General features: G+C 35.8%; 1 protein-coding gene across 1 annotated transcript; it reads left to right on the top strand.

Annotated features, from left to right (window-relative positions):
• On the top strand, positions 496-27,489 carry LOC109833086 (DExH-box ATP-dependent RNA helicase DExH6). Its single transcript, XM_020400639.1, has 14 exons — positions 496-856; positions 4,341-4,431; positions 5,155-5,464; positions 5,574-5,648; positions 8,072-8,116; positions 9,048-9,138; positions 9,223-9,281; positions 10,150-10,311; positions 12,610-12,662; positions 13,244-13,277; positions 13,405-13,494; positions 13,587-14,591; positions 14,665-15,741; positions 26,791-27,489. Exons 1-14 carry the CDS (start codon positions 733-735, stop codon positions 27,220-27,222), a joined length of 3,648 nt encoding a protein of 1,215 aa, XP_020256228.1. The 5' UTR covers positions 496-732; the 3' UTR covers positions 27,223-27,489.

Consider the following 27,489-nt stretch of genomic DNA (forward strand, 5'->3'; position numbering starts at 1 on the left):
TAATTTTACTCCAATTGTATAATTTGGACAAAATAAATTATTTTTAATTATAAAAATAATTTTAAAATTTAAAAGATATTATTATTAATTATAATATTAAAATCTAGACATTATAATTAAAAGTAGATAAAAAGGAATATGTGAAAAAAATAAAATTTGATATGTTGGGTTAATTGTTGAAATAGTTAAAAATATAGGGAATAGAAAATAATAATATAAAAGTAGATAAAAAGGAATATACTGAGAATATTCTTTTTTGGTGTAAAAAATGTTGCAGTGAGTTAAAGATGAATTAATGTTAGATGTGATTTTTGCAACATTTCGATGTAAAATTTGCACTATTTTGATGCAATGGGTTGAAGATGATCTTAACATTTTTCTACATTACAATCCACCTTAGAAGGCCTACCACAAAATTATAGTGGGACCCACACTTAACCCAAATGGGCCAAATCAATATCGATGAACCCTCACGTGTTCGTGCTTGCCCTCTCCCGATTTCTCCCCCTCTTTAGGTCGCTCCTATAAAATCCAGAAACTAAACAAGGAGCGCTTCGATCCCCCTTCGACTCCCAAAACTCAAACGAGGGCAAAGAAGAACGCCGACCGCAAAAGAAATCAAAACGCCATCGAAATCAATTAAGCGCCAAAAGAGGGGAAAAAAAAGAGAGAAGAGGAGTTTCAGAAACCCTAGCAACAGTGGCGAGGAAAAAAAGGAAATCAGTGGAGGAAATGGGGCGAAATGGGCCGAAGAAGTCAAAAGGGGGCGGCGGCCAGCAGCAGGGCTCTGTGTCGGAGGCCACCCGTATTCGAATCGGCAAGATTCTCGAGGAGTTTCGTGCTTCTGATGCCCAAGGTAATTCTAAGTTTGGTAATAGAACTTTAGTTGGAAGAATGCTTGTTTCTTGCTCTGCGTTATGGTTCCGATCGATTTTTTTTCAATTTCGGCTTAGGGTTTGTGATTTGTTCTTAATCAAGAATATAAATTTGGAGAAATGGCGCCGATTGCTATGGAAAGAATTTTGGTGGAAGTTACAGTGTAGGGTTGATTCTTGAACAGCTTGAACTTGTGGATTGTTTGCTTATAGGAAACTAGTTGACTTTACTATTTAACACGGTCATTTCTTGCCGGTGTATTTGAGAACAACCAAATTTGCTGGTTGCTTAAAATTCTTTGTTGATCTTGGTGCTGGACGCATAGGTTTCGATTTTATGTTTATAACCATATGCATTTTACATGCTTTTCTTTAACATGACTTTTTAGATGTAGAAAATGAACTCTGACACTTATTTCTAGAACAAGGAATTAATCTACACAGCGTTATTAATGAGTTGATACTAAACAGCTACAGTTCAGCTCTTAACGTAAGTATATCATTCTTAAAGGAATGTATTCATTTGGGGAACTACATCATTTTGAAAGGTGTCCAATGATCCCTATCAGTTATTGTAAATTAAATTAAAATCACAAAAACATAGCCCCAATGGCCTACATCCCATATGTTTTCTGAGTTGAGCAGCCCTAGAAATTTGATGATAATCAGCTTTGGCGAGTCTTTATGTTGTAACTCAGGAAATAAGGCACTGTTTCTTCATATGGCTCATTGTTTCTGTGACCTCAAATATAAAGTTTGTGGAAAAAAGTTGAGAACTACACTTTCTCCATCCTCAAGGAAGTGCATATTTTGCAAGCATTAGATAGCGAGGACGAGATTGCTCAGGAGCAGTGGCAGAGCCAGGATTGGGATAATATATATAAACATCAGAAAATAAAAGATTATATCAAATAGTAATTAATGAACAATAGTATAACGAATCAACAATGATGAACACAGAATAACGATTTTGGTTTAAATAATATTCTCCGTCATTAGCAAATAATGATAATTTTTCAATAATATATCACAATAATATATACATCACAACAAGAATAAATAAAGCATTACTATCAAAAAGAGAAAATGGAAAGGGGAAAGAAGAATTGAAAGAGTTACGAGTAGTTTTGGTTAAAATCTATGAGGAGAACAAGAGCAAGAGCCAAGAGGAAGTCTCCTTTTTTTTCTTTCTATCTAGCTTAAAACTTTTGATTTTAATTTTTTGTTTATTAAATATAATTTGAGTTGGGTGGGTGAGGTTTTCTTTCAAATTAGGTGGTTGGTAGGGGGCCAAAGTAACAACTACAATAGGGGGGCATATTAACAAAGTCAATATAATAGCAGTCTAACATCATTAAAAGTAAATTTTTTGGGGTGGGGGTTGGGGGGTTGTGCCCCTTGCGATTGAATGGTTTCGCCACTGCTCCAGAGAAAGGTTCCATAGACCGGCTCACATTATTGTCCTATATTCATAACCACATGCCCCATTTCTTCGTTGACTAGCCCTACTGTTAATGAATTTGTAAGTAAAATCCCCAAAGCTCACTAATCCTCCTAGACAACCTTGTAAAGAAATGGGAGCATTTGAAATTTTGAATTGAGTTCTTCCAAAGATTAAGCATCTTCCATACCCTTAAACATTTATATGAGTTTTTGAGCAATATGTTATTCAATGTGGCAATTCTTCTTCAAGAATGATGTGTTACTTCCATGCCTACATTTTTCAATTCGTAATGGTGTTCTTTCAAGTTATAACATTCATCAATGTCTCCAAACCTCATTGGATAATTTATAGCCTGTTCACCAGTCTTTACATAGCGAAGCCTTATTCATATTGCTTAAACTGCCACCTTTTTCTTTCATATATGTTCACAATTTATCATGGAGGATATCAGTTCCTGCCTCTTTTGCCAAAAGGAAATTCCTCAACTGGCAATAAAAACATAAAATATTACATCACAACACTGGAGAGTTGGTACAATGTCTTGTGGATATATATTAAAAGATATGATAAGAAATGAATGCATTCTAGAATATTAGAGTCACTCTATCAAGGAAAAAAATGAGAGAGAATCAATTAAAATGGTTAGTCATGTGCAATGGAAGCTACTAAATGGTTTAGGAGAGAGATAAGGTTGTAGTTAATGGGGGTAAAGAAGACCATAGCTTGACTGAAAAAGAACTTGGTTAAAAAAAACTAAGAAAGATGTGATAATATCTAACTTAATGGAGGAGGTGAACTATAATGGAAATGAATGGAAACATACGATTCATGCAGCCGACTCAAAAAATTTAGGATAACGACTTTGTTGTTTGTAGTAGATTGTACTTCTTTATTTGCAACAATAGGTTTTAAAGTATTGTACATATTTAGTATAGTATATTGCAATTTTTTAAAAGAATTTTTGAATAGCCTGATGGGCAATATAAATAAGGTTATTAATTATCAAACTATATGCGTATGTAAATGTGTAGATATAGGAAAAACTATTTTTAAAAGAAAACATCTAAACTAACAGGCGGTCGGTAAACAAAAAAAGGTTCTATAGAAATTGTCTTATTTATGTTCTTTTGTCGGATCTATTTCAACATTGCAAAATTATATAATAAATTAGTACCTGTGAGTTAAAATTCAAATGATAAAAGTTATGATATATTCTGTATTAAAGATATTTTTCCGTAATTCATTAATTTAATTTTAGTAACTAGAAGTAAGTTGGGACTCTTGAGTTCCAACCAGTTGGCATCATTGGATGTCACAAAGCATCTCCATCTAATTTCTTTCTTATAAAATGGATCGAAATTAGTTTGAGATATATTTCTTTCAATTGATTAAATAGTTTTTTTTGTGTGAATTTAAAAATTATTTTATTTACTACTAAGAGTACATAGATTATAGTTTTGTCAAACTGAAGAGTGAAAAGATATAAACATACAAAAGAAGCAATAAATAAATAAATAAATAAATAAAACCAATCTAGTGGACATTACTCAAATAACCTCTCGTTATGACCAACAGACCATTGCAAAAGTTTCCTTTTTCTCCCAACAATTTAGCTTTGGTCTCTAAATAACATTAGGTTATCTGAGTATGGTTGCTGAATACACTTTTTATCCATTAGGCTCTCGTCTAATTTACCATAATCTTTTCTTTTATATCTTGGGAATCTATTCGCTTAGTTTTTTTAAAAAGCTCTGTGCACTCATTAAGATTTAAGCATTGTAGCCTTATCAACATTACATTGTTGCACTGAGTTGAATAAAGTTTTATTGGGATGATTTTTATCAGGTTGTTAGTCTGGGATTACTCAAGTTCATTTTGACAATACATAATTTACCATGTGAAATTTACATTTGCAGATAGCATTCTGTTTCTTGACAAATAGCTATACAAACTATTGCTAAAGTCTTTAAACACATGCTTTTATGACACTTATTTATTTAGTTATATTCTCTAAATTTCAGTCCACACATTTGAGCCTGGGATGTCGAAACAAGAACGTGCTGCTGTTCACCAAATGTGCCGTAAAATGGGAATGCTATCAAAAAGTTCTGGGTAAGTTGCATATATCACTCATTGTTATTTTCTAAAAGAAAGATTTAGCATGGTGCCTGTAAGCAGCAAAGCGGTTTATGTTGACCAACAGTGAAGGCTGATCAAAAGTGAATGAAGGCAGCTGGAATGTGAAGGACACCATTATAGATATGCTCATTACCTCAACGTTATTGCCTAACTTCCTAGGAGAGAGCTAGTGAGCGTATTCAGATGTATAGTCATACACATTTGAGCCTTTATCACACTTTCAAATTCTCTATTTTATTTATCTATTTAAAGCATGAAGACTGGTAAGGAGAGCGTGAAACTCTCTGATACATCTGAAATCTGAATGGTAAACAGATGTTCACATATGAAATAACGTGCTATTAGATATTTCTATTTCTGTTAGAACTTAGAATGAACTAAACTTGCAGGTTGAACTCATTTTTCTTTACAACTTTTAACTCTTTATAATCATACTATTCAATCATATCCATTTAGCTTGCTGATACGACCTGAGACCAATGTCATTAAGAGCAATATTTGAACATTATCCATAATTGTGTCAATATCTTCTACAAGAAAACAAATACAGGTGTGCTAAGAGTATGTATTGTCTACTTTATACTCGTAATAACCTATTTATGATTTAAACTTCAAATGTTACTGTGCCATACTTTTATAAGTCTTCTAAACCTTTACATCGTAGTGTATTAGCATAAATTACTTGCGATCTTATAGGTATGGGGATCGACGCTGCCTTTCTGCGTACAAGACCAAGAAGAATCAGAAAGCAAATAAAGATGAAGAAATGGCTACTTGTCTGACATTATCTGAAGAGGCAAAATATGTGCTACAAGATCTCTTCTCGTGTCACCCTCCTGATGACGGAGAATTGACTGAAGGTGCACTGGAGAATCGTAGTGAGGCAGCTAGTAGAGTACGGAAACTAGATTCTAGCTTTTGCAGGCCCAAAATGCGCAAGGGTGAAATTGCTAAGAAGGTGGAGCTGCTCGCAAAAAGAATGAATGGTGATCCCCACTTAAGAAAGGTTCTTGCTATTTAACTTTTTCAGAAACCTAAACTCTTTGTCTGTTTCTAAATTGTTAGTTACTTCCATGGTCTGTTATTTGACTATTTCTGGACAAATGGACTAGCAGATTGCGGAAAACCGAAGTAAACTTCCTATTGCATCCTTCAAGGATGTCATCACAGCGAATTTAGAAACTCATCAGGTTCTTTACTGCCTTTTGCAACTTCTCTTTCACATCCTATTTCGTGTCATTTTTTTTGTTTATTAAGGACATTTAAGTTTTTTTCCTTCTTTTGCGTTTGTGATGTTCTCTGATGTTTTAGCCTTTAGGATTATGAATCTACTTCATATATTACCAGAACTGCAATTCTAACTAGTTAATTGCAAAAAGGGCCCAGTTGCAGCCCATCCAATTGCAAGTGCCCTTGCATGTTTGCTATAATTTGACTGGTTCACATCACATAGGAGGAATTTGCACTTAGAAGTGGGGCTCTAATAGTCTTCTTCTAATGACACTGAAATAAAGCTAAATTTGCTGTTGCAACTGTGGCCTTCCTAAAAATATATTTGATTAAGTGTTGTGGGGACACCACCCATTCCCACTGCACCAATATTTTAGTATAAGTGTATGGTTACCTGTTGTTGAAACACCAAGATATTGTTGCAAATACATTTTATGCCGAGTAAGTATTTATTATTTCAACTTTAAAATGAGTGTTGGTGACACTACAGTTTGTATGGTGTGCATAATGGCACATTAGCAAATTCTAGATATAAATGATTTTCCACTCGAAGTGCACTATTTGTTTGGGGCACGTCGAGGCTTCAACAATGCACTCCAAGCATATTGAGTCTATGAGTATAGTTATTTGCAGAGGGCTGATTGCACTGTAACCAGTTGAAGTGAAACGAACTCCATCTGAATCAGATATGACTTCTACTATCTCTCTTAAGATCGTTGAAATTATTTTATTCAGATGACTTCTATAGGACCACTGTGTTCGATATAATAAATTCACATGTATTTCTTAAAATTGCTGTATAGAGAACAAGGTTACAAAAAGCGCTAGGTGGTCTAGGCAGGAGCATAGGCCTGGCCTAGGTGTTTTCATATATATTTTATTTTTTTAAGTACAATCAATGTTATATAAAAAGCGTTAGGCGTCGCTAGGTGCTAAATTGGCACCTAGCACTTAGGTGTGGGCTAGGAGGGTTTTTTTAAGAGGTGGCGGAGGAGGTTTTGCTGAAGGTCGAAGAAGTTGGATGAGGTGTGCGTAGTTGGTGGAAGCCGGAGGAGTTCAGAGGAGCTTAGAGGACATGGAGGAATTAGTTGAGGTAATCACGACCAAGACCTAAGCGGTGCAATCTGCTAAGTGATACCCACTTACCTAGGCACTCTGAAGACCTAGGTAGGAGCCTAGGTGGGCTAAGCACCTGCTTTTTGTAACATTGATAGAGAAGTATCTGAAGATCATATTTGGAACCAGATATTGCATATCTTGAGCTTTTATTTAGTCATAATGTGGGTATCAAGTGAAACGATACTATCTGAATTGAACATGAACTGAGAAGATAAGTCATTTAGCATACTAAATCATATAGAGGCTATTTGTTACATGGCCCTAAATCATATAGATCATGTCACATGCCATAACCCTTCTCAAGATTGTAGCCAGGACCTGTATCTTGCTATATTAAAACAGAATTTATGATCAAAATTCATCATGGGGTACCTTGTACATTATTGGGTACATCATAGAGGTACAATAAGCGTACATAAGTATTTAGTTTCCAAGTGTTACATATGTATGTGCTGGTATGCGATTTATTGAGGTATCCATTGGACAGATTCAGAAAGCGCTTACATGTACATATATACATCACAGTGCAAGGGCCTGTAAAAAGCATCTAAAATGGTTCCGCAAAGTTTCAAATATTTTAGATTATTTACTATGCTGTAAGCAATTTGGTTGAAATACTTTATAGATACCTTTTAAAATATGAGTAGATGATGGATATCAAGGTAAATTTCTCATGTTTTAAGGATTATTGGGTTACTGTTTGCTGATCAGTAGTATTTTATGCTCCCACTTGATCTCTGATAGTTATCTGTTGTTTTTCAATGACAGAATTCTAGTATTCTGTTTTACTGCAGCAGTCTTTTACGAAATTGAATGCTTTAATATAATTGAAGAATGACGTACTTACTAACCAAAAAAAGGAAACCTTATAATTGCAAGGCCAAGTAAAACAATAAAATATCTTTATGTATGCTCCTGCACCGAGCAGATTGCGTATGGATTTGTAGAAACTGAGGTTTTCATTTTCATGGCGTAGACCTTTGGTTATCTAATGGATTCTCTGCGATGGACTTTTAGATATTTCAGTTCATCTTGATATACTCTCCTGATCATTTTACCTATTATTGTAATTAAGAGAGGCTCTGTGGTATACTGACTGATCATGTTTCTCTGTAATGAAGTTACACATGCATGTTACCTTAGTGAAAACTCTACAAAGAAGTTACACATGCATGGACGCATTAGTCTTCTGTGAAAGAACAAAGATCTGAATTTCTTAAAAGACTCGAGTATAATTTATCTTTTGTTGTATCTTTCAAACCAGGTTGTGCTAATAGCAGGGGAGACTGGTTGCGGCAAAACTACTCAGGTTATTTGCTCTTTAAGCTCTTTTCCGATACATTTAGCATGCCCTGCATGGGATTTTATTGATATACTGCTTGGCTTTTCCATGGTTGCTCTTTTGCTTCACGTGTTTCTGTATTTTTGCTGACAACTGCGAAATTCTTAAATTTGACCTCAAGCTCGAAATAATGCTCTTGGTCAACTTATGTCTCAGGTTTCCTGTGTGTTCTCTGAGTTGATTTTATATATTACGCTTCGAGTTATTTGTGGCCTTGGACAAGTAAGAAAGCATATTAGCAATCAGTTAATCTTGAGTATGCTTCAACAGTATGAACCTGTATGACAGTTTAGTACATATTACGGTCGGTTGTTAGATGACATTAATGCATTTCCTGAAATCTGCAACTGCAGTTTTGATGTCTAATAATTTCGTGTGTGGCGCACTTTTATTCCACAACGTGCCCTAATCTATTATAAAGGAAGAGAATTGCCGTAGCGAGTTGATTACCATCATAGAACTCAACTGATCTCTATTTATTTAAACCTAAAGTGCATATTTTGGGGGCGTACATAAGGTTGACTTCAATGGTGCTGAATGGATGGATTAGTTTTTAGTCGATTTCAAAAGTATGTGGTAAAATGACTATTTTTGTTTTTTTATAAGCCTTGATGTTCTGCACACAATTCTGATCCAGAATGATGTTGAACCATGATTTCTAGCCATTGTCTTATTATGTGATATATTATGAAATATGTTTTTCTTGTCTTTGAAAGTTGTAACTGTAACAAGTGGTGTTTCTTGGAGTTCCTGAAAACTAGGCTAAATCATTTGGTTCTTGAACAGTTTTCATTCTGACGTTGGTTTAATGCTTTGAAAAATATCCACTGCATGGATGGTCGGTCATAGGTATCTGCTGCCTTTGTATGCTCGTTATTATATCCTCTGCATATTTCAGGTCCCCCAGTATATCTTGGATCATATCTGGGGTAAGGGTGAAACTTGCAAAATTGTGTGCACACAACCAAGACGTATATCTGCTATTTCAGGTACTTTATATATATATATATATATCTAACTATGTTTTTTGTTTTAACAAAATATATGCTTATGCTGGGGCTGTGGGTTTGTAGTGGCTGATCGAATCTCTTACGAGAGAGGAGAAAATGTTGGTGATACCGTCGGATATAAGGTACACTTTTTCTTCATATACTTAACACTTTTAACTTGGAATTTGTTTATGACTGATACTTGATGCCATACACCGCAACCACTGTTGCCTATTCATTATGGAAGTAACCCAGTTCCCTACATTATTTTGAAGGACAAAGTTATTAAGTTAAAATTAGATTATACTGAGTACCTTTCTCAATTTTAGCTGAACTAGTGTGCACCCCGTGCAAAGCACACCCCCCTATATTTTTAAGCACTGCATTTTGAGCTTGCCTCTCTCTAAGCTTTAATACATTTGATTTAATTATTGTATGCTTAAAATTAGAAATCATATCTACTCCTCTATACTTAAAAGAAGGATCCAAGGTTTAATACATTTGATTTGTTTTACTGTTTATGATACAATAAATTATTGTAGTATGAATAGTAAATTCAAGTATGGAGGAGATTTGATTCACTATTTATGAATTATGACTGTAGCATGAACAATAACTTGGAGTGCATGATCCACGGTTTATGCTACAATATTTACTGTAGTATTGCTGTAGCATGAACAATGAATCTTTGAATTCTCCTTTTAAGCATGGAGGAGTAGATGTGATACATGGAGTTATCATGCTTATGCTTTTCACTTGCGAAACAAGACAATCTTTGTTCGAAAATATGCCATGCAGATTAGTGTGATTATTACATTGTGTTCCTCGATTTTAATACATGGAAGTGATCGATTGAAATGGACCCTCACAATAAATATCATGAAACTAAGCTTTGTAGGGGAGTTGGCTAACAGAATAATGTCTGAGTTTAGCATCTTTTATCTGAGCATGCTATTCCCAGTGGTTTGCAGTTAGCATGTCAATAGTAACCCTATTCTCTTTAATTTTCAGATACGTCTGGAGTCTAAAGGAGGAAAACAATCGTCAATTATGTTTTGCACAAATGGGGTCCTTTTGAGGTTGTTAATTAGCCGAGGCACAAATGCAACGAATGGAGAAACTGCAACCAAGCCGCTTACGGATGGACTTCAGGGAATAACCCATGTTATTGTGGTATGTGTTGTCTTTGTGGAATGTGTTGTCTTTTAGCCTGCATGCCACTTTCTGATTTCATTTTATACTAACCTGACTTGGACAGTTGGAATAATCCATATCACTGTTATATGTTTTAATATTTGAAATTATTGAAATTAGTTCTGTAACCTTCTCTGCCCATTTATTTGGTGAAGTTGTGCTGTTTCAAAGTCTTGGTTGCAATCCTCATAGTCACGCCCAGGACCTGCGGGCTCATTGGCGCGATGCAAGCCATGGGGCCCACCGAGTGTAATGCATTGTTTGACTCAATCCACAGCCAAAATCGACTAGCCAGTGTTACACTTGAGTTTTAAGCTTACCTATTTAAGCTACTTAATTATTCACTCATTTCCCAATGTGAGAGTAAATGAGGGTCTCACAATCACCCCACCTTACGTGAGCGACGTCCTCATCACGACATGACAATCAACACATCCTAACACCACCCACCAGGTGGTGTGGACTCTAGAGATGGCTCCTATGGGCTCTAGAGGTGGCTCCCACCGTGCTCATGCAATATAACACTTAGCCTCACATTGCACTTAGCTCCATGCTTCCGGCTGACAAGTGACAATTGCTCTACTCCCCTCAACGAAGAAAAAACTTCTTATCAAAACCTTCTTCCCCACCCCAAATGCTCCAATAGAACGAAGTGGTCAAAACGAAATCGATGATGAGACTGTTCCAGCGGAGCTGATCTTCCCTGCTTGCTTGATATTGAATGTCATTGATGCGGCCTGTTTTTCTCTTTCAAAACCTGCTCCCATGGGGCTACCCATGTATGTGCACAGCCTATCTTCCGCCTGATTCTGCTATCCTGACTGCGTACCCTCTCATATGAGACCTGTTTCATTATGGATTGCTCGCTAGCAGACTGCCGCTGTGGACCTCTTGCCTGGTTCTGAAGATCAGGATCAGGAACTAAGATGCTTCCTTCTAGCTGTCTGATGCCCCCTCTCTCATGGTTGCCTATTGGGCCTCTCCTTTCGAGGATGGACATTCTGCTACAGTGATTGCCCATATAATTCTGACGGAAGTGATCCCCAATTCAAAAGCATTGATGGTCACCTTGGCTGACCTCATTGACCCTTGATGATGGCACCTGGTATAGTAGGTCTCCTTTGATACCATTTGTCACGCCCCGGACTTGCGGGTCCATTGGCGCGGTACAAGCCGTGGGACATACCGAGTGTAACATGTTATTTGGCTCTATCCACTGCCAAAATCGATTAGCCGATGTTACACTTGAGTTTTGGACTTACCTATTTAAGCTACTTAATTTTTCATTCATTTCCTGACGTGGGACTAAATGGGGGTCTTACACATAATTTGTTGAAGGATCATATCTGAAGAAATGTGACAGATTCAAATGAGGAAAGTACTTAGATTCGGCATAAAAGATGGTATAACTGATTTTCTGAAGAAGCAATCACAACTTAACTCCATATGTGAGTAGTTAGCACCCAAGTGCATTTATGTTATATTTTAAGTAAAAGGATATATTCTGAAAGGTTTTTCACACAATCCACACCCAAACCCCTCCTTGCATCACCTGTAAAACACGGAGATATACACCAGGGAAAAAAGTTTCACCCTAGTTGTCATTTCTTGTTCTCTGCTGTTCTTCTTATTCTTTGGTGATGGCTGGCCATTCTCCTTATTATTTGATGATGGCTGGCCAAATAAATTGCTACTCTATCCAATAAAGCTGAATTATTGATGATAGGATTAAGATATTCCTTTCCAAGATTTGTTGGGCTTCCAAATCCTCTCTTTTTGTATTCACAGATAATCTAGCATTATGTACAATTAGATTATGATCGAAACTCCAATGTGGTCTTTGAAGCAGGAAGTTGTTTGTAATGCTGCAGGAGCCCATGTTTTTCAATTTTGAGCTTCAGCGGCGCTTTAAGGAGAGTACAACTTTTTCTATTTGTTACTCGCTCATTAGTTTTTCCAAAATGGCAAAAAAATTGCATTAAAAAGCACGGAAGCACCGACTGTCTTGCAAGTTGTGGTAACTTTTTGCAGATATTATTCCACTGTTAGAAGTTTGCTGGATTATTCAGTTGGTAAATCTCTTGTCTAGGAATATAGGTTCCTTTTAAATGAATGCAAATGTAGGTATTGCACTTTTGCGAGACATGTATATTCTTTTTCCTTCTGATACACAAAAGCAGCCATATCCCTAGAAAATTGTATGTTTCTTTCAGCTGCTTTTAACTGAATTACATGCTTACATCTTTCAATTGAGGGTAATATGTACTATTTTTACAGGATGAAATTCATGAAAGGGACAGATTTTCTGATTTCATGCTTGCAATTTTCAGGTACATAACTTTTATTGTTTCATCAATTTGTGAAGCAGTCTGCTTTTATTGTTTCATCAATTTGTGAAGCAGTCTGCATCATTCACATAACGGTTTTCATGCCACAAAATAGAACCTAATGTATTATCATCTGTTTATTCATCCTTTGTGATGATTAAGTCTATGCAACTTGTCTCTTATGGTCTTTTGTTTTGCAGTGAAAAATAATCTACAACATCATATACTTGTATGGAGGATTGGTGGTGCAAAAAATAACATGTGTTACTAAGACACCTTTTTTGTAGTTTAAGGTCCTTGCATGCTTCTTTTCCCCCTATAGTGACAGAAATGAAAATAATTCACATGGGATTTTTATCCAAGTTTCTAGAATTGCGGGTCTATCAAACCTCTTTCTTTCCAATGACAGTTGCAATTTTTTTTCTTTTAATGCATGCACTAGAAGAATATAATGTTTCTTCTGGTATAGACTCTGATTGTCTTGACACTTCCGTGTTGACAATTTTGTAAATGTAGGAAGATGTCAATTAAGATACTAGTTTTGGAACAAGTTCTTAATCCTCATGAACTGTGATTGGCTGCAGGGATTTGCTGCCTGTATGTCCTCATGTGCGCCTGGTGAGCATGATCCTTTGGTCTTGTTAATGATAATTAATGGGAATTTTGGTTGTCATATCTAGCATTGCATACAAATTGTGGAAGTTATTAAAAATTTCTTCCTTCCTCTTTTGCTTTACTATGGCAGATTCTCATGAGTGCTACTATTGATGCTGAGCGGTTCTCTCAGTACTTTGGTGGCTGCCCTATTATTCAGGTCCCAGGATTTACCCATCCGGTAAGAACCGGAACGTTCTTCTGAAATACTTATTTATGCTCGAACAAACTTATGTTTGTCTGTGGTAACTCAGTAGACTTGTTTTGCTTTAGGTCAAATCTTTTTACTTGGAGGATGTGCTATCTATATTAAGATCAGCAGATGATAACCATGTGAATCTTGCTGACTTAAGCAGTATGGAGGACGTCACTTCGTTAACGGAAGATTACAGAGCTGCTCTCGATGAATCAATTGACTTGGCCTTATCAAGTGATGAATATGACCCTTTGCTGGAATTATTATCCTCCAAGCAAACCTTGAAAGTGTACAACTACCAGCATTCATTAACTGGTATATCACCATTGATGGTGTTTTCTGGAAAAGGTCGGGTAGGGGAAGTTTGTATGCTTCTTTCTTTCGGTGCCGACTGCTTTTTGACTGCCAAAGATGGAAGCTCGGCATTGGATTGGGCTCAGAGAGAAAATCAACAGCAGGTTTATGATATAATAAAAAAGCATTTAGAGAAAGACTCATCAAAATTAGCTGAAGAGGAGGAGTTACTTGAGGAATACCTATCAAGTATCAATCCGGAACTTATTGACACTGTACTCATAGAACGCATAGTTAAGAGAATATGTACTGACTCTAAGGAAGGGGCTATTTTAGTGTTTCTTTCTGGATGGGACGATATAAATCAAACAAGAGAGAGGTTACTTGGTTCACCTTTTTTTGCAGATAGCTCAAAGTTTATTATATTTTCTCTCCATTCTATGATTCCATCTTCTGAGCAGAAGAAGGTCTTCAAACGTCCACCTTCTGGTGTTAGAAAAATTATCCTTTCGACCAACATTGCTGAGACTGCTGTTACAATTGATGACGTTGTGTATGTTATAGATAGTGGTAGGATGAAGGAGAAAAGTTATGATCCTTATAGCAATGTATCTACTCTTCATTCCTCTTGGGTTTCAAAGGCTAGTGCAAGACAGCGTGAGGGCCGTGCTGGCCGTTGTCAACCAGGAACTTGTTACCATCTCTATTCAAAAAGCCGAGCAGCATCTTTGCCAGACTACCAGGTTCCTGAAATAAAGAGGATACCTATTGAGGAACTCTGTTTGCAGGCATGTTTTCACTTGATTCCTTTCTAAATCTTTATTACGTTAAACAGTTTTGCCTAACTCTTTCCTCTTGCAGGTGAAGTTGCTCGACCCCCAACGTCAAATAGCAGACTTTCTGCAGAAAACTTTGGATCCTCCAGTTTATGAAACTGTACGGAATGGAATCATTGTTCTTCAGGACATTGGTGCTTTAACTCTAGATGAAAAACTTACAGAACTTGGGGAGAAACTGGGTGCACTTCCAGTTCATCCATCGACCAGCAAGATGCTTCTGTTTTCAATCTTGATGAACTGTCTTGAACCTGCATTAACTCTAGCATGTGCAGCTGATCACAGGGAACCATTTGTTCTGCCCATGGCCCCAGAAGAGAAGAAGAAAGCTGCCGCTGCAAAAGTTGAATTAGCTTCCTTATATGGCGGCTATAGTGATCAGCTAGCAGTTGTTGCAGCTTTCGAGTGTTGGAAGCGAGCCAAAGATAGGGGCCAAGAGTCTCATTTCTGTACTAGGTACTTTGTTTCATCCAACACTATGGACATGCTGTTTCACATGCGTAAGCAGCTCCACACTGAACTGGTTAGGGTTGGATTTATTCCAGAGGACACTTCCGGTTGTAGCTTGAATGCTCAGGATGCAGGTATAATGCGGGCGGTACTCACAGCTGGTACTTATCCAATGGTTGGAAAACTGCTCCCACGTTGCAAACAGAATAAAAGGGCTGTGGTGGAGACTGCTAGCGGTGCTAAAGTTCGCTTGCACCCTCATTCCTCGAATTTCAGTTTATCTTTCAATAAATCTGGTGGCAACCCGCTTATCATCTATGATGAGGTGACTCGTGGAGATGGAGGGATGTACATCAGAAATTGCTCATTGGTTGGGCCATATCCATTGTTGTTGCTCGCAATGGAGTTGGCAGTTGCCCCTGCCACCGTGAATGATGAAGACAGTGATGAAGATCTGGAAGCTTCTAGTGACGAGGAAGACAAAATGGAAAATAATGCATACTCTGGGGAGCAGGGAGGGGAGATTATGTCTTCTCCTGACAACACTGTTTCAGTTGTAGTTGATCGGTGGCTTAAGTTCGAGTCAACTGCCCTTGATGTTGCTCAGATTTACTGCTTACGAGAGCGTCTCTCTGCTGCAATGCTATTTAAAGTAAGAATTACTTTTTTGCTAATTACTTGCATCGTAGAGAGATAATATATCCCCATCTGATTCACTTTTTTGCATTTTCTTGAGACAACATTTGTGGGTGAGTGGGTGTGTGTGTGTGGGGGGTGGGGGAGGGGGTGGAATTTCCTACCCATTGTGTTGTCCGCAGTGCACATTAATCTGAACTCATCTTTATAACTTCCACACTTGGTCCTTTTAGGCTTTATGATAATTGTTGTTGGTTACATATGAAACAAATTTTGTTTGTGAAGGTCTAACTTTAATGGATGGCAAATTCCATGGAGTCTAAATCTCCACTAGCCAATCTATGATCTAACTGTAGGTTATGAGATCCAACTGAAAGCACCCTAGAGGGGGGTGAATAGGGTGAATGCTAATCTAATCTGATTTAATACCAATTTAAAACTAATTAACAATAATATCCTAGCAAGTATGATATTCAAAAGACTATATGCAATGATATGTAAACTAATGGCAAATAAACACGAGCAATGTCAATATAGAATGAATAAACAATGAGCACAAATAAATACGCCAATGCAAACACAAACACAAAGAAATGATCACGGAGTTCGGTCCTTCCGACCTACGTCTCCGCTCTCCACTCCCGGGGAGAATCCACTACACAACCGGGTTTTCGACGCTTACCCAAAAAACGTTTACAACAACACAATCTCGGTTTTCTAGCTCACCGAAAAATTTCACAACTCACACTCTAGCAATCACACTTTACACCTTCTAAGTGTTGGTCTCTAGCCCGTGTCCTTCTTCAAGTGTTCGGATTTCCGACATCTCTTTAGGCTTAACTACCGACGCCACTCTTCTTGGAACCGACCCCGTCTCTCACCACATTTCTCTCGGTGTACATATGTATTACAAAGTGATCTACACAATAAAGGCTCAAATACAAATAATTTGTTCTCTACAATAGATGAGAACACAATGAAGCCCAACTCAATGTTACAATCTCTCAACACTCAAATATACTATGTATGAAAACACTAAAAACTCAAGTGAGTGTGTAACAAAGAGAAAATTAATATAAACTCAATGTAAAATCTAGCTTATGGAAATTATAATCAAAATAATAAATAGCTAGAATTTGAGTTTAAGGAAACTTCTCTATGATGACAAGAGAGAGAGATTGAGATGAAGTTCAAACAACAAGGATGATCTCCTCTAGCTCTTATGAAAATCTCTTCACAAAATCAAACTTAAAACAAGGCTCTAAACACCTTTAAACAAACTAAACAAAACTTTAAACTCTTTGGAAACTCTCTTAAACTTGTTTAAAACATTCTCTTGATTACCCTCAGAAGTTAGAGGGTATAGAGTATATACAGGATCATAGAACAACCCCAAAATTAAGAGAAAATCAAGAAAGACAAAAAAAAATGGAAACCTAAAAAGCTGGAAAAACCAATGTTGAAAATAACGCGCCATATAACGCAAAATAGCGTTTAGCGTGACGTAGCGGGAGGATAACGCTACATAGCGTTCTGAAATAGCGTAGATGAAGAATAACACACGCTATTTAGGCCGTAACGCACGTAACGTAGCGTTTTTGCGTAACGTTTCTTAACCCGCATTATTTGATTAATGGCTAGGATTTATTAAAAAAAAAACAATGGCTGTGATTGACTTGAAATTCAACAAAACCCTAAAAAAAATTGAGAAGCCGTCGCTCAGAATCTAACCTCAGTCCTCGTCGTCGCCTCAGGTCCTCGTCTTCACCGTCACGTCCTCGTCTTCGTCGTCTCAGGTCCTCGTCTTCACCGTCACGTCCTCGTCTCCGTCGTCGTCGTCTCCCACCGAGATTAGGACCTTCGTCGTCGTCTCCCGCCGACCTTAGGGCCTTCGTCATCTTCTTCTTCTCCGGTCCTCGTCTTCACCTTTACGTCCTCGTCTTCGTCGCCCGACTGGAACTTTGTCGTCCTCGTCGTCTTCGGTCGAGCTTAGGAGTTAACGTCCTCGTCTTCGTCGCCCGACTGGAACTTTGTCGTCCTCGTCGTCTTCGGTCGAGCTTAGGAGTTAGGGCATTCGTCGTCGTCGAATTTTGGGGCTTCGCCGAGCTTAGGGCGTCTTCGGTGAGTTTTAAATCTTCACGAATTTTTTGATTTTGATCTCTTGATATTTCTGGTTTTTAACTTTGAATTTTTCTCCCACTTTAATTAAAAGTCTACGGTAGCTTTATAACATGTGGCTGACGAAAAGTTTCTTGAAAAGTAACCAAAATTATTTAACTTTGAACCTGATGTTTGATTAACACTTTAACTTTATTTTGGTGGCCTAAATTATTTGTTGCTGTCTATTCTACTGTTTAACTTTATTAAAATGAGCCTATGAGGGATTGATTTAGTATTTTAGTAGTATGAGCCTATGAGCCTATGAGGAGGACGACTTAGTATTTTAGTAGTATGAGCCTATGAGGGATTGATTTAGTGGAGGATGACTCATTTTGTAGGATTTATTAAAACTTAATGACTTAGAAATGCTTGTTTTGTTAAAATGTCTATGATTTGGTTTCGAACTTGAAGTATTTTATGCTTTTGGATTGATTGTTAAGGCAAACATGATTGATTTTGTTGTGAAATTGTGATGATATATTGATTTGTGAAATTAAAAATTGCAATGATTATTCATATTTTTTTATTTTGAATGTTATATATCTATAAATTATTTAAATAATAATAAATTATTTAACCTACGTTACGCTATACGTTATCGCTATTGTAACCTAACCGGAGGTAAGCGTTACGCTATGCGTTAACGCTATTTTCAACATTGGGAAAAACTAGTCGTTAGAGGCCGTCGGTCGATTGATGAACAATATAAGTCGACTGATGAGCTGACCGTTACAGGCAGCCCACAGCTCATCGGTCGACTAAAAACCTCATCAGTCGACTGGTAAACTCATCGGTTGCAAAAACAGAAACTTTTGATAATTCCAGTCGAGTTCATCAGTCGACTGATCAACTCCATCAGTCGACCGATAACATGTTATCAACCTGAAATGAACAGTAAAATTAAACTTTAAACCCTTTTAAAAATAGCAAATAAATTCTAAAATATATAAAACTTTGGGGAATGATTGTAAACATGATAATAAACATGTTACAAAAAGTCTATTTGGAATTGCACCTCCCAAATGAGAAATCTCTTCATTTTGCAAAAAGATCCAAAACATGAAAACTAAACAACACATATTTTTGACATTTTGACTTAAACAATATTTTAAAACTTTATAAAATAATTTTATAGACTTAATAAAAGATATAAACTATTGTTGTTAAGTCTATAAACCAATTACTCAACATTTTCACAAATTCATATTTATATAAACATGAAAAACCAAAACCCAAAACTTGACTTGAATTGTATTGCTTCATACCAATATTTTCTTTCATCCTCCAATAGATATGATCGTGAATGCTCGATTCCATCTAACATCTGATTTGGATATTTGTGTAGATTACCTAACAATCAAATATAACACTTAACAAACGTTGTTAGGAATTGTTTGTAATCATCAAAATAAGATTAGGGAGTAGGCTTATAAACAAGAGATCTAACAAGGCTAACAATCTTCCCCTTTTTGATGATGACAAACAATCTACACAAAGAGAAAATATGCATGATACTAAAAGAAAATGTAAATCATAAACATCATGCATAAAACCAAAGTTACACTCATAATGTTTCTCTCCCTTTGGCAACATCAAAAATGGGGAAAAACAACAAGAATGAAAGAGAGCGAAGGCTCACCTTACCAATAAGCATGGTGAGTATATAACAAATATAGAAAAAAGCTTCCCCTATCAAAATGCCTTAATGCATATATATAAAATAAAATATAAGGCATTAAAATGTGAGTAAGAAAAACATGAAAGACTCACATTCAAAAAGGCCAAGAGAACACATAAAGATATATCATTATGAAAGAGGTGTCTCAAAGCAACGGTTTAAAAACAAAACCTAATAAAAAAAAATTATGAAATCAAGAGTGAAAAACATGAGAATCATGAAAAAATATTTTCAAATGAAAATGAATCATGAGAACCATGACAATCATGTCACTCATGAGAATCCAAATGAAAAACAAATCACTCATATGAAATCATAAATCAAATAAAATTCCATAAAAACAAATCAATATCAATTTTTGAATAAAAAGGCAAGAGGGACAACCATATCAAGCTCTTGAGTTTGTTTCAACCCATATAAAATTTTTTAGCACCCGGTAAACATGATATGAAAATAAATAACCAATAAATTTGGGGGTTGCTCAAACACAAACCTCTCATCAAAATCAAAGCCAATAAAATGAAAAACAAAAGTATTGACTTAAAAATTTGTTTTATTTTCAAAAATTTTAAAAACATGTTTTTCAAAACCAAGAAATAAAAAATAAAAACACTAAAAAGCTTGGTTTAAAATAAAAGAGATTTTGGCACCTAAACATTCTTGGTGCCGAAAGATTTAGGGACATGACCCCTATCATTTAATCTCAAAAGCCCCAGGGTTATGAACCCATTTGGGCGTATTTAGTGCACTAGCACAGTCAAATAAAAAATTATACGAATGACCTTTCCGATTGCAATAGGTGCAATGAAAATGGTTAAATGATTTGTGTTGATCAAGTGGGCGTTCACGGGAATTATTTGCAAATAAGGATTGTCTTTTAAATTTATTTTGCAAATGAGAAACTCTTTTTAAATCAAAACAAAATTTGCCAAATGACCAAATCTACTATAAAATCATATTTGTACATATAGGCATGTTTATGATGAGCAATTGATGTATGTGCATGTGTATGTGATGAAGAAGAAGCCTTATGAAAATGCACATGGAACATTTGTCTTAGTGGATTTTTGTGCATCATAGCAAAATTTAACAATGTGGCCTTTACGATCGTAAATTGATCATTTGTAAACTTTGCTATATAAGTGTGCATAGTGTGTAGGTGATTTAGAAGTTGTAGCACTAGATTTAGCATATTTGTTCATAAGTTTCTTATGATTATCAATGCATGTATTAAGAGTTAAATCTAAAGATGAAATACGATTTTTAACAATATTAAACTCATCATTTGATTAGACACAACATCATTGATAATAGAAATTGAGCAAACATACTTATTTATAAAAGTATTCAAATTATTTTTGCTAGCCTCTACTTCTAACATGACATTATCTTTCTCATGAGTCAAGCTAGTAATAGATGAGATCAATTTTTTATTTTCCAAATTTAACATATCATTATTTTCTTTAAGCATAATATTTTCTTTTGCAATGATATCAAATTTGGACACTAGCTTCTCATGATCAGATTTTAAGCTAACATGCTTACTTTTTCAATCTATAAAATTATTATGCAACTTAGTGTAGACATTCATTAATCTATCATATGCACAAACGAGTTCATTAACGGACTATGTTACCCCGACACGAGGTTTTTGGTCCCGTACCCGTGTCGGGTACGTATTGGGTGCGGATCCGCACTCAAACGACAGGGACACGGCTACTTCACTCGCGAGGGAGAACAAAAAAAACGAACCTGAAATTTTGTCTTCACCACCTTGAAATACCTAGTGCTCTAAAACGATTCTGCCTTCACCACCTTCGAACCCATCGACTGAAGCGACGACCCCCTCAACGGAAGCGATGAATTTTGCTCCTCGATGACGAATCCTGCTCCTCGACGACGAAATCAGGAGCCTCAATGACGAAACATCTCCTCGACGACGAATCTTGTTCCTCAACGACGACGACGACGATGGTGGAAACCCTAGAGATTAGCGAGGAGAAATGTGAGGAGGCGACGAAGACGAATAAGAAATGGGAGGAGGCGGAAACCCTAGAGGGGCGAGGTTGAGGATTTATATGGGGAGGGGTTTGGGTTTGGGTTTTTTTTCATCGCCCGTTTGTTTTTATATGGGGAGGGGTTTTGGTTTTGGTTTGGGTTTTATATAGGAGGGGGGTTTGGGTTTTATATGGGGAAGGGTTAAGTTTGGGTTTATATAAGTAATAATATTAGTTCAAATTTTTTAATTAAAATAAAAATAGTTTTCTATTTCTTATGCAAGGAATATAATTTTAACTTTTGGAATATGCTAGTTAGTTGTAAGTTTTTGGGATATAGAACTAACTTTTGGAGGTATATTTGCAACTTTAAATAATATATTGTAATATTTTGAGGGATGTTTGTTATATTTTGGGGTATATTTGCAAATGTAATATGTATTTAATTCAATATTGATCTAAAGTTAATTATTTTATATATATACAGTCGTGTCCCCACACCCTACTTTTTACAAATTTGCTGTGTCCCGTACCCGCACCCGTACCTGTATCTAGGCAACATAGTTAATGGATAATTCATTATCGGATTTCGAATAGCTTACCACACTAAGGCTATTGTCTAGTTGCCATGTGCATGATGATGATGTTCCAATAGAACTTGAAGAGGAAACCGTTAAAGCTCGTCGGATCTCCTCCAAGTTTTCTTGATGCGCTTCTAAAAATTTTCACAATGTATAAGCGCTATCAAAAGAATCAAGCTTGTTAGACATAGATGAACCAAATGCGTTTAGTTAAATTCTAACACAAGCTTGTTCATAGTAAACATCTTCTTATCATTTTTACTCCACTTGAATTTCTTCAAAGTGGGCACAACAAAAGCAATATCAATAACTTTCTACAAATCGATATTTATAGATCTAATAAATAGCTGAAATCTAAAACACCATTGAGCATAGGAAAAAACATTGAATTTAGGAACAACACTAGGATCATAGCCTAAATAAGATGCACCATTCATATTCAAGATATATGTATATGTGCAAGTAAAATACAAAAAATCTCAAAACTAGATTAGCACAAATATGAGAACAAGGAACTTTGATTCTAGGTGATTAAGCCTCTAATCAAGAGCACTAAGCTCTGGTACCAATTGAAAGCACCCTAGAGGGGGGTGAATAGGGTGAATGCTAATCTAATATGATTAACTAATTAACAATAATATCCTAGCAAGTATGATATTCAAAAGACTATATGCAATGATATGTAAACTAAGGGCAAATAAACATGAGCAATGCCAATATAGAATGAATAAACAATGAGCACAAATAAATACGCCAATACAAACGTAAACACAAGGAAATGATCATGAAGTTTGGTCCTTTCGACCTACGTCTTCGCTCCCCACTCCCGGAGAGAATCCACTACACAATCGGGTTTTTGACGTTTACCCGAAAAACGTTTACAACAACACAATCTCGGTTTTCTAGCTCACCGAAAACTTTCACAACTCACACTCTAGCAATCACACTTTACACATTCAAGTGTTGATCTCTAGTCTGTGTCATTCCTCATGTGTTCAGATTTCTGACATCTCTCTAGGCTTAACTACCGACGTCACTCCTCTTGGAACCAATCTCGTCTCTCACCACACTTCTTTCCGTGTACACATGTAGTACAAAGTGATCTACACAATGAATGCTCAAATACAAATAATTTGTTCTCTACAATAGATGAGAACACAATGAAGCCCAACTCAATGTTATAATCTCTCAACACCCAAATATACTATATATGAAAACACTAAAAACTCAAGTGGGTGTGTAACAAAGAGAAAATTAATATAAACTCAATGTAAAATCTAGCTTATGGAAATTGATTTGGAAATTATAATCAAAATAATAAATAGCTAGAATTTGAGTTTAAAGAAACTTCTCTATAATGACAAGAGAGAGAGAGATTGAGATGAAGCTCAAACAACAAGGATGATCTCCTTTAGCTCTTGTGTAAATCTCTTCACAAAATCAAACTTAGAACAAGGCTCTAAACACCTTTAAACAAACTAAACAAAACTTTAAACTCTTTGGAAACTCTCTTAAACTTGTTTAAAACATTCTCTTGATTACTCACAGAAGTTAGAGGGTATGGGGTATATACTGGATTATAGAACAAGCCCCAAAATTAAGAGAAAATTAAGAAAAAAGCAAAAAAAAAAAAAAAAAAAACAAAAACCTGAAAATCTAGAAAAACTAGCCGTTAGAGGCCGTCGGTCGATTGATGAACAATATCAGTTAATTGATGAGCTGACCGTTACAGGCAGCTCACAACTCATCGGTCGACTGTCGACTGAAGATCTCATCAATCGACTGGTAAACTCATCGGTCGACTGATAGTTCAAAGTCGTAAAAACAGAAACTTTTGACAATTTCAGGCGTGTTCATCAGTTGACTGATCAACTCCATCAGTTGACTGATAACATGTTATCAGCCTGAAATGAATAGTAAAATTAAACTTTAAAACCTTTTTTAATAATAGCAAATAAATTCTAAAAAATATAGAAATTTGAGAAATGATTGTAAACATGATAATAAACATGTTACAAAAAGTATTTTTGGAATTGCACCTCCCAAATGAGAAATCTCTTCATTTTGCAAAAAAGTCCAAAACATGAAAACTAAACAACACATGTTTTAGATATTGACTTAAACAATATTTTAAAACCGCATAAAATGATTTTATAGACTTAATAAAAGATTTAAACTATTGTTGTTAAGTCTATAAACCAATTACTCAACATTTTCACAAATTCATATTTATATAAACATAAAAAACTAAAAACCAAAACTTGTATATATATATATATATGAAACCAATACTTGTATGTGTGTATGTGATTGAGCTTAAAGTATCTACACACAAGTATAAACCTAAACTAACTTAACCAAGCTTGAAGGTCTTCAATATAGCTTGACTTGCTTGCGGATGAAGCTTGATCTTGTATATGACTTGAATTGTATTGTTTCATACCGATAGTTTCTTCCATCCTCTAATGGATATGACCGTGAATGCTCGATTCCATCCAACCTTCGACTTGGATATTTGTGTAGATTACCTAACAATCAAATATAAACACTTGACAAACGTTGTTAGGAATTGTTTATAATCATCAAAACAAGATTAGAGAGTAGACTCATAAACATGAGACCTAACAAGACTAACACCACCACCATCTTGTATGATAAACATGTTACAAAAAGTATTTTTGGAATTGCACCTCCCAAATGAGAAATCTCTTCATTTTGCAAAAAAGTCCAAAACATGAAAACTAAACAACACATGTTTTAGATATTGACTTAAACAATATTTTAAAACCGCATAAAATGATTTTATAGACTTAATAAAAGATTTAAACTATTGTTGTTAAGTCTATAAACCAATTACTCAACATTTTCACAAATTCATATTTATATAAACATAAAAAACTAAAAACCAAAACTTGTATATATATATATATATGAAACCAATACTTGTATGTGTGTATGTGATTGAGCTTAAAGTATCTACACACAAGTATAAACCTAAACTAACTTAACCAAGCTTGAAGGTCTTCAATATAGCTTGACTTGCTTGCGGATGAAGCTTGATCTTGTATATGACTTGAATTGTATTGTTTCATACCGATAGTTTCTTCCATCCTCTAATGGATATGACCGTGAATGCTCGATTCCATCCAACCTTCGACTTGGATATTTGTGTAGATTACCTAACAATCAAATATAAACACTTGACAAACGTTGTTAGGAATTGTTTATAATCATCAAAACAAGATTAGAGAGTAGACTCATAAACATGAGACCTAACAAGACTAACACCACCACCATCTTGTATGACTGAGTCATGGTTCCTACTATATCCTATATTTATAGTAATTAATTGTTCTGTGCTTGATATCTATATTACCTATGATTTTGAGTCAAAAACTGTTGTATGAATAATATTTCATCATTTAGTTATCATAATTGTTCTTTTTTCCACCGTGATGGTAATTGCTGTTTTTGGCCACAACGTGAACAATATTGGATTGCCTTCTAGCATTCTGTTTCAAGATGAAAAGAATCTCCGTTTAGTACATGGCCGATGTAATATTTTTTAGGACAAATTTTCAATTTCGACCTATTTAGAAAATTTATTGCAAAAATCGACATGTTTTGAATTTAATTATCAAATTCGATCCAGTTTCAGCCACCTGGCTGAAACTGGGTCGAATTTGAAAAAAAAGCTTACGAAACTTCACGGGACTTCAACTCCTGTGAAGTTTAAGCGGGTTGTTACAGTTTCAGCCACCTGGCTGAAACTGGGTCGAATTTGAAAAAAAAAGCTTACGAAACTTCACGGGACTTCAAGTCCTGTGAAGTTTAAGCGGGTTGTTACCTGACTGAAATTGGGTCGAATTTGAAAAAAAAAACTTACGAAACTTCACGGGACTTCAAGTCCTGTGAAGTTTAAGCGGGTTGTTAAACATACAGGACTTGTAGTCCCGTGAAGTTTTGTTATGTACAAAACATCATGGGACTTCAAGTCCCGTGATGTTTCAGATGGAATTTCCAAAGAGCAACAAATTTCACGTGAAGCGGGTAAACAAATTTCACGTGAAGCGGGTAAACAAATTTTACAGGACCTCAAGTCTCGTGAAATTGTGAAAATGTTTAAACCAAGTTTAGCGGGGGCTTAAACTTTATTTCGTAAGTTTTTTTTTTCAAATTCAACCCAGTTTCAGCGAGGTGGCTGAAACTGGGTCGAATTTGATAATTAAGTTCAAAACAGGTTGATTTTTGCAATAAATTTTCTAAATAAGTCGAAATTGAAATTTTGTCCTATTTTTAGCTGTCAACAATGTATTGTTTCACAAATTTAGTTGTTTGAGGCCTTGAGTTTGTTTCAGCGTGCCAAAAATGTTGGACATGTAGTTCAAAGGTTCTCAATACATAGTTTGTGCTTTTACATTGCTCATTTCCATTTCTCTGCCATGACAACAAACATTAATCTGTGTTCTTAATTTAAAATTTCAAGATGTACGGAAACATTGTAATTTTCTTTGGTCTTTGACCCTTGAGTGTTGTGGACTATATGATTTTTATCTTTGCATATTTTTTTTCAACTTTTTTAAACTGACATTCCAGTCTTTGCCAATCAATTATATTCCCCTGCTTATTGAGATTACTGTCTTTTACAGGTGAAAAATCCACAGGCAGTTCTACCCCCTGCACTTGGAGCATCTATGTACGCTATTGCCTGCGTGCTTTCATATAATGGATTGTCCAGCGTATCATCCGGCGATGAATCTCTGGAACCCCAAGCAACAAAGCTGTACCCAGTTGACACAAACAAACCTTCTTCAGGAAGAAAAGGGTCTGCATATATCCCACCTAATGGTTTCTTAAGATCTTTGATGTCAGATAACAACCGGGCAACCACTTCCCATTCTCACATGGGCAGAGGGCCAATTCCTAATGGCCCGCAACCTAAGAGATTCCAGCAGCAAAACCCTAGGAATGAAAGTCCAAAAACCAAAGCAGCTGCTGCTTCGAGCGGCAATGGTGGTTTTGGCAATGGTGGTACTCCTAAGAACAATTCATCTAAAAGACGATGGCCTGGCAAGGGCTAGGATGATCATTGTATATTAAATATAATATGCAGCTCCAAGGCTTTATTTTTTGGTCCCTGCTGTGATTAAGATGTAGTATTTACGTAGGTCCTTTTGGTTTTATGAGGGGCAGTTGTATATGATGTCTGCTTCTGGTGAAGGCGCTGATAAATTGATCTATATCAGTCAATCATTTTGGCAGTATTACATTCAAACCCATGGGTGGTGGTGTTCATTGTATACTTCAAACAAAGCAGACCTTAATGAAAATTTACTTTTGGCTGTAGA

Source organism: Asparagus officinalis, chromosome 3 (assembly GCF_001876935.1).
Source record: "Asparagus officinalis chromosome 3, Aspof.V1, whole genome shotgun sequence".
Taxonomy (NCBI): Eukaryota; Viridiplantae; Streptophyta; class Magnoliopsida; order Asparagales; family Asparagaceae; genus Asparagus; species Asparagus officinalis.